Source organism: Balaenoptera ricei, chromosome 5 (genome assembly GCF_028023285.1).
Source record: "Balaenoptera ricei isolate mBalRic1 chromosome 5, mBalRic1.hap2, whole genome shotgun sequence".
NCBI lineage: Eukaryota > Metazoa > Chordata > Mammalia > Artiodactyla > Balaenopteridae > Balaenoptera > Balaenoptera ricei.
The window spans coordinates 53,748,148-53,762,027 of NC_082643.1; the positions used below are offsets into that span (position 1 = coordinate 53,748,148).

Sequence of the window (13,880 nt, forward strand, 5' to 3'; positions counted from 1 at the left end):
CATTTGACATGTGACATATAAAATAAAATGTAGGAAGCTTTAAAAGGTGTAGAAAACTTCTCTTAGTGGGAAATCAGCAGCAGCATCATAATCATCATCATAGTAGTAGTAATAGCAGTAAATACAATTTGTTGAGCACTTATATCTAAGCACTGTATACAGTGTTTTTACTAACATTAATTATATAATCACAACAACTCTGCAAAGTAGGTATTATTATCCCATTTTACAGATGAGAAAACTGAGACTCAGAGAGGTTAGGCATCTTAAGTAAAATCACACTTCTAGGATGCGACACTGCCAGGATTTGAAGCCAGGTATATCTGATTACAAAGCTTGTGATCATTATATCGTAAAGTATGTATACTGGGAAAAATTCATTATGAATGAAGATATTTCACAGCCTCAGAACTATTTGTAATTAATAGGAATGTATATAAATAAAAAGTGCCAGAAGTTATTCAACCACTGTCTTTTTTTGAAAAGTTTGACATTGCCCACTTTAGGAATCACAGAAAAGAACACTGTATGGCACAGGAGGAAATAGGGACAGAAGTATTCTTTTTTTTTTTTTTAAACATCTTTATTGGAGTATAATTGCTTTACAATGTTGTGTTAGTTTCTGCTGTATAACAAAGTGAATCAGCTATACATATACATATATCCCCATATCTCCTCCCTCTTGCGTCTCCCTCCCACCCTCCCTATCCCACCCCTCTAGGTGGTCACAAAGCACCGAGCTGATCTCCCTGTGCTATGCGGCTGCTTCCTGCTAGCTAGCTATTTTACATTTGGTAGTGTATATATGTCAGTGCCACTCTCTACCTTCGTGCCAGCTTACCCTTCCCACTCTCCGTGTCCTCAAGTCCATTCTCTACGTCTACATCTTTATTCCTGTCCTGCCCCTAGGTTCTTCAGAATTTTTTTTTTTATATTCCATATATATGTGTTAGCACACGGTATTTGTTTTTCTCTTTCTGACTTACTTCACTCTGTATGACAGACTCTAGGTCCATCCACCTCACAACAAATAACTCAATTTCATTTCTTTTTATGGCTGAGTAATATTCCATTGTATATATGTGCCACATCTTCTTTATCCATTCATCTGTCAATGGATGCTTAGGTTGCTTCCATGTCCTGGCTATTGTAAATAGAGCTGCAATGAGCATTGTGGTACATGACTCTTTTTGAATTATGGTTTTCTCAGAGTATATACCCAGTAGTGGGATTGCTGGGTCATCTGGTAGTTCTATTTTTAGTTTTTTAAGGAATCTCCATACTGTTCTCCATAGTGATAGTTCTCCACTGTTCTGCATATCAATTTACATTCCCACCAACAGTGCAAGAGGGTTCCCTTTTATTCACACCCTCTCCAGCATTTATTGTTTGTAGATTTTTTTGATGATGACCATTCTGACTGGTGTGAGGTGATAACTCATTGTAGTTTTGATTTGCATTTCTCTAATGATTAGTGATGTTGAGCATCCTTTCATGTGTTTTTTGGCAATCTGTATATCTTCTTTGGAGAGATATACTATGTTCTTGGATTGGAAGAATCAACATTGTGAAAATGATTATACTACCCAAAGCAATCTACAGATTCAGTGTAATCCCTATCGAACTACCAATGGCATTTTTCACAGAACTAGAACAAAAAATTTCACAATTTGTATGGAAACACAAAAGACCCCAAATATCCAAAGCAATTTTGAGAAAGAAAAACGGAGCTGGAGGAATCAGGCTCCCTGACTTCAGACTATACTACAAAGCTACAGTAATCAAGACAGTATGACACTGGCACAGAAACAGAAATATAGATCAATGGAACAGGATAGAAAGTCCAGAGATAAACCCATGCACGTATGGTCACCTTATTTTTGGTAAAGGAGGCAAGAATATACAGTGGATAAAAGACAGCCTCTTCAATAAGTGGTGCTGGGAAAACTGGACAGCTACATGTAAAATAATGAACTTAGAACACCCCCTAACACCATACACAAAAATAAACTCAAAATAGATTAAAGACCTAAATGTAAGAAGTATTCTTGATTGAATAAAAGCAATGGTTGAAAGAAAAAGACGTCCTTCTTCCTTCTCAGGTTCCTCATGCAATGAAAAAATAGATTCTCTTACCAAAAAACCACCTATTTAAGGAGGGATGCAAAGGCCAAACCAAAGGTATCTTAGAGCAAGATGAACTGTCCTTCTGAAATAAGTATTCAGCCTTCTTCATTCATGCATCAGACTTAATGACATGATGACATTTCTAGTATATTTCCATTGGATACTGCCACTGACAGTTCTGCCAAAAAGAGCCATTTTTAGAACTGGGAGCTCATGTATGAATTTCCTATTTGTACGCTAGCTATCACAACCTTTCACATTCTCAAGTGTGTGAAGGGACTGAGGTTGAATAGTAAAGCTGTTTGCAGGTGTAGTCTCTTGCCCTCAGTGTGGGTTTACAGCTCTTAAAAACAACTTTTGAGGAAAGCTTTCTGTTTGATGTGGATGGTGGTGAGAGTTATTTACGTATTGTAGAGCCAATGTGATTCCCTGATGAGCAGAAAAATCCCAGTTAATGATCTAGCATTTGGGCTTGGCTCAAAGTAAATTACAGTATAGCTTTCAAACCTGAGTAGTCATATTCAGAGGCTGTGCCCATACTTGTAGGGGAGGGTGCTGGTGTTTCTCTATATTTTTTAAAAGTGGAAAGGGTATGAGTGAGATCTGTACTTCTGTTACTTCTAGTCCTATGTGGCTAGGGCTTGGTCATCAATCTTCTTGACCAAGAGACACTGCTTTTTCCCCTGCAACTTTACTAACACCACAAAGATGGAGAGGAAAATGCCTATTCATTAATGCCAGACACTGCTTCAAATGGCTTACAGGCCTCAGTACAACATTAAATAAGCCTCCATATAAAGCATGAGTCAAAATTGGTTCTGTCAAACTTGTTTTTAGATATGTGATTGTTTTAGTCATCAAGACAGTATGTAAAATAAAATCCTTTCCAGGTTTCATATATTTGAAATGGGAATGCATATTCTTTCAGTTCTGTACTGGCAGTTTTGATTAATATCTTTTATTTTAGTATTCAAATAACATATTTTATTTTTTAATTCACCAAAGCATTTTCTTCACGAAAACTATGGTAATCTGAATCTAGGTAATTAGAAAATCTAGATAACTAGAACCTGAGAATGCCTCTCACTCTCTTTCTCTCCAGGTAGATAGATAGACAGATAGGTAGATAGATAGGTAGATAGATAAATAGCAGATAGATAGATAGATAGATAGCAGGTAGATAGATAGATAGCAAGCAGGTAGATAGATAGATAGATAGATAGATAGATAGATAGATAGATAGATAGATAGCAGGTAGATAGATAGATAGCAAGCAGGTAGATAGATAGATAGATAGATAGATAGATAGATAGATAGATGATCTAGAGATATGTATGTACATAGATATCTGTATATCTCTCTGTATCTATGTATATGTATATCCGCTTGGAAAGTAAAAATAATTAAATTCCTTCCACAGCATAAAATAGCTTATACTTTTATATTCTTCTGTTATAGGTAATTTTCTGACTGATTTTTTACTTTGGTATCTCACGGATTCAGATATACAGCTATTGAAATGGCCTGCTATCCAGAAGATGGCCAGTACAAATGTGGAAGACCTATACTGTCTGCCTAGCGGCATTCACTAGAAAACCACACTCATAAGAAATAAAGTAATATATGGTCACTGATAATCATACCACTAAATGCTATTTGTTGTGTTGCCATGCTATAATTTGATTTTTAAGTTAAGGCTACTTGAAAAAGAAGCAATTTAGATTTATGTGATAAAAATTCCACACTCCATAATTAAAGTAACTTAACCACTGTAAACTTATCAATCTGTGAACTTTAAATTTATAGTCTCCGTTTATTTAATAGCTACTTAGCCCGCGTATGTTCTGCACACTTTGGCTCTGCCCTGAGGATACAGCTGGAGGAAGACTAAATACTCTGTTCCTCCTGGAACAGTCGGTCTGGCTGGTGGCACTGCTTTCTATGCAGTAATATTATTTTGCCCTCCGTGTTGCTGTTCTGTGTTGAATTTATAGGAGGTCTATCTGAACACATGCATGTGCACATTATTTAAGGAATAAACTGAAAAGCTACATCCTGGTGACTATGGATGATAATCATAGGCCCCCAAGAAGATCTTTTTTTGTAAGAAGTTACTAGAAGGCCCATTGGGGAAACTGAAATGCCTGGGTTCCTTTTGTTTCTTAATAGAATCGGATCTGGAAGGCCTTGATGATCTAGGTACTGTTTACAGCAGCATTGACCAGCAGCTGAATGAAGCCATGAGACGACGCAGACACGCGGGAGAAAACGATTACAACATCGAGGTGCTGCTGGGAGTGGATGACTCTGTGGTCCGTTTCCATGGCAAAGAGCACGTCCAAAACTACCTCCTCACCCTGATGAACATTGTGAGTAGTGACTCCTTTTTGAGGTTTTTTTGATCTTTTAATTCACTTCCCCTGTTTTGCTAGAGTCTTTTGGAAACCTCTGTGAGGTCTCCCATGACTGCGCCTCACATCCAAAATGTGTCCGTAACTGCATTCAATTCAAATATTGATCTACATATTTAACATACAAGATAGTTCTTTCCAGCATCATTTTGCATCCCAGGGTGATGAGGAATTATTTAGGCCTGCTAACTCTGTGTGGATGCTTGTTGTTAGAGCTTTTGAATAGAGTAATGTTTTTCAACATTACAATTGAAGGTAATATATGTACAAAGCACAGTCAGCTCTTGACACAGTGCTGCCCTGGAAGTTATAAAGGACTCTTTTTAAATTTGTTCTTTACGTCTTCTTTATTAGCCTTACTCTTGTCCAGAAGAAATTTAGTCAGTATCCTCAAACTGGTGTTCTTTTTTTCCTTGTGAACTGGCAGAGAGCAGTTGAGGAGAAATAATATATAAATCATCTACTTCTAAAAGATAATTGAGATTGTAGTATACTCTATTTTATATGTTTTATTTTCTAAAATTGTAAAATACATATTATATTGATCTGGCAAATTTAGTACCTAAGCCTATTCTCTCTTTCAGCTTTTGACTTTTAATGTAATTCTTTGGGTATTTTGCCTTCTTTTTTTCCATGCTTACAGTTAGATTTCCAACAATTATACTGGAGAAGAAAAATTATTAGTTTTATTTATCATGAGTTTATTCATCCTAATACTGAAGCCAATATATTAAAAATATATTTTGTTCATTGAGTTGCCAATGTGTAAAATTCTACATATACCATGTCTCTGTGAAATGGAAAATGAGTATAGAAACTCAGACACATTTTTATTTGTTCATTGGCACTAATTCCCATTATGAAGACTGATTATCACGCAGAAAACAAATTCCTGTAGAGATGCTGTTTTTACTTGCATTATGCATTGTGCCCCTGGGCTGCTTTCTCCTACCACTAGAGAGGCAGTCAGTCAGGATAGATCTAGACCCTAAGGGGTGCTCAGACCTACAGGAGGCTCTTGGAGTAATGCAGCAGAGACTCAATATGGTCCTTGGCCTCACAGTACTTATAATTTAGTCAAGGATAAAAAAAGGTGCAAAAAAATGCAAAGGTTGAGCGATAAAAGGCATGCTATTGTTAAGATATATCGGGAGGCACTGCATTATAAATTCTTCAAGACTTTAGAGGGAGCAACAGTCATCGAGTTGTGAAGTGTTTAGAGTATTAAATTGGGACTTACAGGAGGCAGAGGCGTTACCTCTAGCTCTGTTCCTGGTTGACTTCGTGACCTTAGATAGTCATGTCCCTTCCTGGGATTTAGTTTCTGTATTCATTAAATTGAAAGACTGTACAAGATGTTCACTAATTCTCTAATTCATCAGGAAGCTGGAGGTTAAATTGGGTCTTTAGGGCTTTGTTTTCGGGGTTTTTTTCATTTGTTTTCTTTAGTTTTTTAAAGGGCACATGGAATTGTAAAGGTTTTCTAGGTAGACTCCATTGACAAGAAAGTAGAAATGAATATAGCATATTCACCAGACAGTAAGCTTAGGTGTCAAGGAATAACCAAAGTGCTGAGGTTTTGGTTTTATAACCATCGAAAAAGGACTTTTGTTTTTAATACCATTAAATAGGTTAAGTAATAGGCTGAGTCTCTGGCTCAAATACTAGAAATTATTCTAAAGCTAATTGAGCATCAGAGAATGGAACTGGAAAAGCGAAAATAATTTTTCAAACTTAATAAGTTCATTGCATCTGAAGTAATTAATGTAGGTAGAGGCCTTGAGGAGATAATAATAACAGTCCCCCCTTCCCTTCCCAAGTTTAGAGCCAACTGAAAGGTAGACATGGTGAACAGACAGATGGAGAATAAATAGTTTTATTATTTATAAGAGCTGAATTGCACATGACTTAAATTTATAGCCACAAAGATTTTTCTTATTCTAAATCAGTGATTCTCAGCGGAGAGCACTTTGTCCCAGCCCCTTCCATCAGGGATATTAGACAATGTTTGGAGACACTTTTGGTTGTCATAACTGGGAAGGGATGCTCCTGCCACTGGTAGGAGACGCCAGGGATGCTGCTAAACCATGTACGACACAAGGGCAGCCCGACACAATAAAGGAACATGAATTATCCAGTCTAAAACGTCAACAGTGCTAAGGTTTAGAAACCTTGTTCTAAATTAGATAGTCTTACTCACAACCCCCCCGTCTCTATCTGACTGGATAATTTCAGGTTTCCTTTATAGGACAGGTAGAGAGCTTTAAGCATGACAGATAGAAGACTGAATCTCTTTCTTTCCTCCCCGCCCCCCCCCCCCGCCATTGCCCTATTGTAGACTGTTAGATCTACAACACTGAGATGAGCATGCCCTATCTCAAATTGATCAATTAAATAAGAGTTGGAGGCATGAAGAAGACCAATAATGATATTCTAATGAAACTACCTCATGGAAATTTGAAGCCAAGAAAATTGGGTCTTTTCCCTAACGATGTTGGAGTAATTATTAACTCCTATGCTAGCCATTTTATGACTTCCCATGGTTATCTAAAATAACGGCTCACCAAACTCAAGCCCTACACAAACACAGAGGCTTTCTTTACATGCCACATAGGTTCAGACAGAAACTGTAGATGAAAATTGACAACAAAAAGTGCATTTCCTTGCATTGATATGGGGAGAAACGTGTCCCCATGGTAGAGGAAAAGCACAGTTTCCATTAGTCTCCTTTGGTACCTTTACCTTAGTTAACTAGTCAGCAAATACGCTCTTCTTTTAGTTTAGCTGGTTAGTCAGCTATAGTCTCCATATCAAAACCCAGGTGATATTTGCCACATAGTTCCTGAACCAAGGGAGTACTTTGAGGTCCCAGTGATTTGCTTCATGGTTGTCTCTTTAATTTAAACTGAACTCCTTTTCAAAGGGATGCTCGTATTTTATTTCATACTTTCTTATCTTGAAAAGCGTTCTTAAATTATTAAATGTTAAACATATGTTTAGTGAAAGAATGGATAAATGAACAAATGAGTGTAAATAACATAGAAGTAGATTGTGAACAATCTTGAGAGGCAGAAACTTTGGACTTGAAATAAGAGGATATAAATGACAAATGAAGGCTTTAATCAGCCTAACAATATAATGAAAGCAGTGTTTAGGAAGTAAATTAGCATTTATTGGGTGTCTATATTTTTTTCAAGTATATTGCAAGATGGGAATTATTATTACCTTTTTTTTCTAGAGGAAACAGAGGCTTTAAAATGTCAATAAAATTGAGGTAAATTTTTAAAATTATTTGAAGTTTGTAAAAGAGTCTCAGATAATGATAATGTGGCGATGGTAACCATCAGAAGAAGACAGGGTGGAGCTTCTGTGTTGGTGAACACATCACAGTGCTGGGAGGGTGAAAGCCTGGAAAGAGCATGGAAGCTCCGTACCCCTCCCCCAAGACCTTGCCTTATGCATCTCTTCCATTTGGCTGTTCCTGAGCTGCATCCTTTATTTTAAACACCTGTAAATGTGTAGGAGGCGGCAGACTATAGAGGAAAGGCAAGACAATCTTGGGTCTAAGCCTGCGCAAGGTGAGAGGCCTTGTAGGTACAAGTAGCAACATCTCAATGCCTCGGTTTCCTCACCAGTGAGATGGGGATAGCAGTCCTGTGCTCACAGGAGAGTTCAAAAGAAGAAAGGAGAGTGTGAACATAGCATGTCTAGAACTGAGAAGGTGCTTAGCAGATGGCCAGTTGACATTTTCTCAACTGTTGTGGGAGATCTAAACAAGGAGCACAGCCTCCCACCCCCATTTGATGCCCCTGATTTTCCCAGACTCTCAGAGCAGAAAACACCAAGGGATTTGCTCAGGGTGATGTATGGAGCCTGGGATGGAGCCCCATCTCAGCCCCCAATCTCATGAACCCTGTTCCCTTTTGCCACTGATGAGCCTGGATCAGAATCTGGAGAGAAAGGGATGCAGACCTCACTGAGCTGGTTTCATTGTCAAGAATAACCTGGAGAGGGGGGCAGGCACAAAGCCTTGCTCCCTTCCTGGGACCATTTTCTCCAAAAAGTAAGAGTCTTACACTGCTGGAGGAGGTGCAACAAAGCCTGTTGTGTCCAGGGAATAGACAAAGACCCGTTGCGTCTAGGGGAAGGGTAGAAGAAAAAAACTCTACCCCAGTGTTTAGGGCGGAAATAGGTCTTGGGGGGAAGCAGCTGCCATGCTGTGAGAACACTCAAGCATCTCTGTGGAGAGGCTCATGTGAAGAAAAACTGATACCTCTGGCCAATAGCCAGCATCACTTTGCCATCTGTACAGGTAAGCCACCTTAAAGGTGAAATCCAAGATATGAAAACAACCTAATTGTCAATCCATGGATGAATGAATAAAGAAAATGAGGTTTATACACAAAATGGAATATTATTCCGCCTTAAAGAGAAGAAAATCCTGCTACTGTCAACAACATGGATGGAATTGGAGGCCATTATGCTAAATGAAATAAGCCAGACACAAAAAGACAAATACTGCATAATCTCAGTTATATGTGGAATCTAAAATATTCAAACTTATAGAAGCAGAGACTAGAATGATAATTGCCAGGGAGCAGAGGGAGTAGGAAAATGAGGAGGAGATGGTCACAGAGTACAAAGTTTCAATTACACAAAACAAGTTCTGGAGATCTACTATGTAGCATAGTGCCTATAGCTTACAATACTGTATTGTATACTTATAATTTTCTAGGAGGGTAGATACTATGTTAGGTGTTCTTACCACAAAAAAATTAATTAATAATAAAGGAGCAGGAGGAAACTTTGGGAGGTGATGGATATGTCTACGGTCTTGATGGTGATGTTCGTTTCGTGGGTGTGTATTTATTCCCAAACTCATTGAGTTATATACATTAAATATGTACAGTTTTTACATGTCAATCATACCTCAGTAAAGTGGCTTTAAAAGATAATAAAATGAAAAACAAAAGTGGAATCCTTATATCTTTTGACCCCAGTCAAGCCTTCAGTTGAACAGCCCCAGCTGATATCTGACTTTGACTTCATGAGAAAAACCAAGCTAGAATCACCCAGCCAAGTTTTGCTTCCAAATTCCTGACCCATGGAAACTGTGAGAGAATAAATGATTGCCTCTGCTTTAACAAGGTAGAAGGAGGAGGAGGTAGGGTTATTGGGAGGTGAAACTTGTTTAGAAAATTCGTTATATTTAATTTTAACTCAGATTAATCATAGTTTAAGCGTAACCAAGGAAAGCACTTAAAACACAATATATTATATGCCACGAGTAATATTAAATAGCTTTGGTTTATCTGCTGTTTTAGATCAGCCATACTACTTGCCACCTCTTTGACACAAATATGTTTTGTTTTAGGGCCATATTGCCTAGTGATAGTGGTGACTGCGCGTATGAATGTGGTAAAGTTCCATAGGTGATTTGTTGTGCGAATCTGGGGATTTGGACACTGGAAAGACAGCTCACTAAATTAGCACTTTTCTCTGGGGGCTCAAGGGTCAAGTGAACAAGTCTGAACAGGCCCCAGATGATTTTGATGTGACTCCTTAAGAGCGGAGAGATGCCCTCCACCCATCCCGCAGCTCCTTTGTGAATGAATCAGTGAAGGCGAGAATTGTCCGTTGCCTTGCATCTCCTTTTATTTTTAACTCTTCCTTTTTGTAGATCTCGAAATTTCTCCCAGACTCATCTATAAAGAAAAAGTAAACAGATATGAATATATTTTAAAAGAGCATGACTAACGCCCATTCTTAGACTCTTGAGAAGCATTTTATATTTCAAATAAAAGATATGTGATATATAGTAAGTCTTTTTTAGGAACTCGTGTCATATCTTGTTATACTGAGAGATTTTCGTTTTACTATTTTGTAACATTGCTGACTTGCTGGGAAAGTGGTTCTCAGCTGTGGAGCATATCTCCTTCTACAAATGTTGATCCATTGCCTACTATGGGCAAGGCCTACCTTAGACGTAGGGTATAAATATCCCCATGAACACAATAGAAATTCTCTGCCCTCTTGGTGCTTGGACTAGGAGACAAGTAATAGTCAAAAGAAGAAATAAATGTGTAATATTTGGTAGTAATAACTGCCAAGAAGAAATATAGATAAGAGTAAAGGGATATTGTTGAGGAGAGAGAAGGAGGGACTATTTTGAATAGGAAGTTAGGGAAAGCATCTCTGACATATCATGTAGGCAGAGATATAGGCATTCTGTGAGGAAGAGAACCAGGCAAAAAACTGGAGAAACAGTTGTCCGGTCTGATGAATCATGAACTGTAAGAAAAAAGCTGCAGAATCAAGAAAAAGCTACCAAATCAGGAGTGTTTGGGATACAGACTTAAGAGTAATTGTTTTTCAAGCATAATGGGTAATTTTGATGAAGACCCCTAGTTAAAAATCACAGTAGGACAATAAACGACAAGAACTGAGAGGAGAGAATGGGGGGGAAATCTTTGACAATAAAGAAATAGAAATGAAATTCCTTAGAATGAAAAATGTAAGTAATTAGACTATCCTGGAAATTTCCCCCAAATTTTGTTTTTCTTTTTATCTTGATAGCCAAATACTGTTGGCAGAAATTTGTTATCTGAGCTACCGTGAAGCTCAGCTTACTGAACTCTGAGTATTCTAGGCTGGTAAGAACTTTTTCTCAAGCTGAATATAGTTTTCTTTTTAAAGTCTTTTGACTTGTTAATTACTAACTCAAGGGCTTTATGCCCTTATACTATTTCTTTTCTATGGGATATGTCTTAACTGCTGCAGGGGAAAACATAAACCTTGCTGAGAGGAAAACCAGTGAAATGAAAGGAATAGGTACCATGTCTTCTTTCTTAGTATATGATGGAAAAGAATGGTTCCTGGCAATATTCTGAAGGTAAAAGGAGGAAATGCCCTAAGAAGTTTTAAAATGGTCTTGACTTACAATCATAAAAGGCGAGGTGGAAGGCTATTTAATGATCAAGAACAAAAGAAAGTAGAATTTCAAAGACTAATTCTATCATATAAATTTTTCATCGCTGAAGTCTAATGTCCTATAACTCAAGCAAGATTCATGAAGCTCCTTCTAAGAAATCAGTTTAGTGTGATTTACTATAATAAAAGTCTGTTTTCTAATGTGTTTGTCTTTTCAGCCATTTGTTCTCTCTGCCAGAGGTCCTTTAGGTAAAAGTTACCATTGATATGTCCTAGCATAGAATCACACTTTAGAATTCAGGAGGAAACAATAGAGGTGATCCTCTCTAACATTTCCTTTTTGAAGATCATGGAGATTGAGGATAATTGTTAGGTTACTTACCTAGTGTCAAGTACCTAGTTGCAGGGCCAGACTGGTTTTGTCTCTGGCTCCCATTTTAATTCCACGTCACTTCAACATTTATGTTAATAGTCATTAGTACACAGTTTTCAAAAATATATTCGAAGGACACTTTGTGATGAGAATTGAAGACATATATACTCATTAATGCTTCAGATGGGCCACTCAAAAAAGTAGGCTATAATGGTAACTACTGTGTAACATCATAGTGACTTGCAGGAATGAAGAAAATACTGCTGACTTTTACTCTTTTCTTAATTTTCTGACCTGGTCCATAATCATCACCTCAAACCTCAAAACTCCAACTAATCAAAATAATACAGCAGTCATAATGTATGTATTAGTAGCTAAGAACAATGGTTTTGAATTTTTTTAGAGTCTTGGATTTATTTATGAATTTGAGGCAAACCATGAAAATCGTACTTAAGGGGAAAATAGCACTTAGCATTTAAGAAAAACAAAGCCCACCTGAAACTCATCTAGGTTAAGAACCCTGTTGTAGACCCAAACTAAAGTAGCTTCCAATTGCCAAATCTGAGATAATATGAGCAAAAAAAAAAAAAAAATGATAATAATGAATTATAATACATACAACAAAAGAGTCTCTATATTTTAAATTTTTATTGTGGTATAGTTACTTTACAATGTTGCATTAGTTCCTATTGTACAGCAAAGTGAATCAGCTATATGTATACATATATCCCCTCATTTTTGGATTTCTTTCCCATTTAGGTCACCACAGAGCATTGAGTAGAATTCCCTGTGCTATACAGTAGGTTATCATTAGTTATCTATTTTACACATAGTATCAGTAGTGTATATATGTCAATCCCAATCTCCCAATTCATCCCACCACCACCCCTTTCCCCCTTGGTATCCATACATTTGTTCTCTATGTTCGTGTCTCTCTTTCTGCTTTGTAAATAAGATCGTCTATACCAATTTTTTCAGATTCCACATATATGCATTAATATACGATATTTCTTTTTCTCTTTCTGACTTACTTCACTCTGTATGACAGACTCTAGGTCCATCCACGTCTCTACAAATGACCCAATTTCATTACTTTTTATGGCTGAGTAATATTCCATTGTATATATGTACCACATCTTCTTTTATCCATTCCTCTGTTGATGGACATTTAGGTTGTTTCCATGTCCTGGCTATTGTAAACAGTGCTGCAATGAACATTGGGTGCATGTGTCTTTTTGAATTATGGTTTTCTCTAAATGTAAGGCCAGACACTATAAAATTCTTAGAGGAAAACATAGGCAGAACACTCTTTGACATAAATCACAGCAAGATCTTTTTTGACACACCTCCTAGAGTAATGAGAATAAAAACAAAAATAAACAAATGGAACCTAATTAAACTTAAAAGCTTTTGCACAGCAAAGGAAACCATAAAGAAGATGAAAAGACAGCCCTCATAATGGGAGAAAATATTTGCAAATGAAGCAATGGACAAAGGATTAATCTCCAAAGTATACAAACAGCTCATGTAGCTCAATATCAAAAAAACAAACAACCCAATCCAAAAATGGGCAGAAGCCCTAAATAGACATTTCTCTAAAGAAGACATACAGATGGCCAACAGACACAAGAAAAAATGCTCAACATCACTCATTATTAGAGAAATGCAAATCAAAACTATAAGGAGGTATCACCTTAACACCAGTCAGAATGGCCATCATCACAAAATCTGCAAACAGTAAATGCGGAGAGGGTGTGGAGAAAAGGGAACCCTCTTGCACTGTTGGTGGGGATGTAAATTGATACAGCTACTATGGGGAACAGTATGGGGGTTCCTTAAAAAACTAAAAATAGAACTACCATATGAGCCAGCAATCCCACTGCTGGGCATATACACACAAGAAATTCTTGTGAGTTAATACTGATGTAAATAAATGACTATGTAAATTATTGCCTAATATAATATAATATAATAATTGACTAAGTAAATGGGGGACATTTCTTCCCTATAGTAGAATTCCAGCTAATAAATGTAGCAGA

General features: G+C 37.2%; 1 protein-coding gene across 1 annotated transcript in view; it reads left to right on the top strand.

The window, feature by feature from the left end:
* Positions 1 to 13,880, top strand: part of ADAMTS3 (ADAM metallopeptidase with thrombospondin type 1 motif 3) — a 282,138-nt gene that overhangs the window by 210,735 nt on the left and 57,523 nt on the right. Inside the window, exon 5 of the mRNA XM_059924055.1 lies at positions 4,297 to 4,496. Coding sequence (XP_059780038.1) covers positions 4,297 to 4,496 — 200 coding nt within the window. The remainder of the gene's footprint in view (positions 1 to 4,296; positions 4,497 to 13,880) is intronic.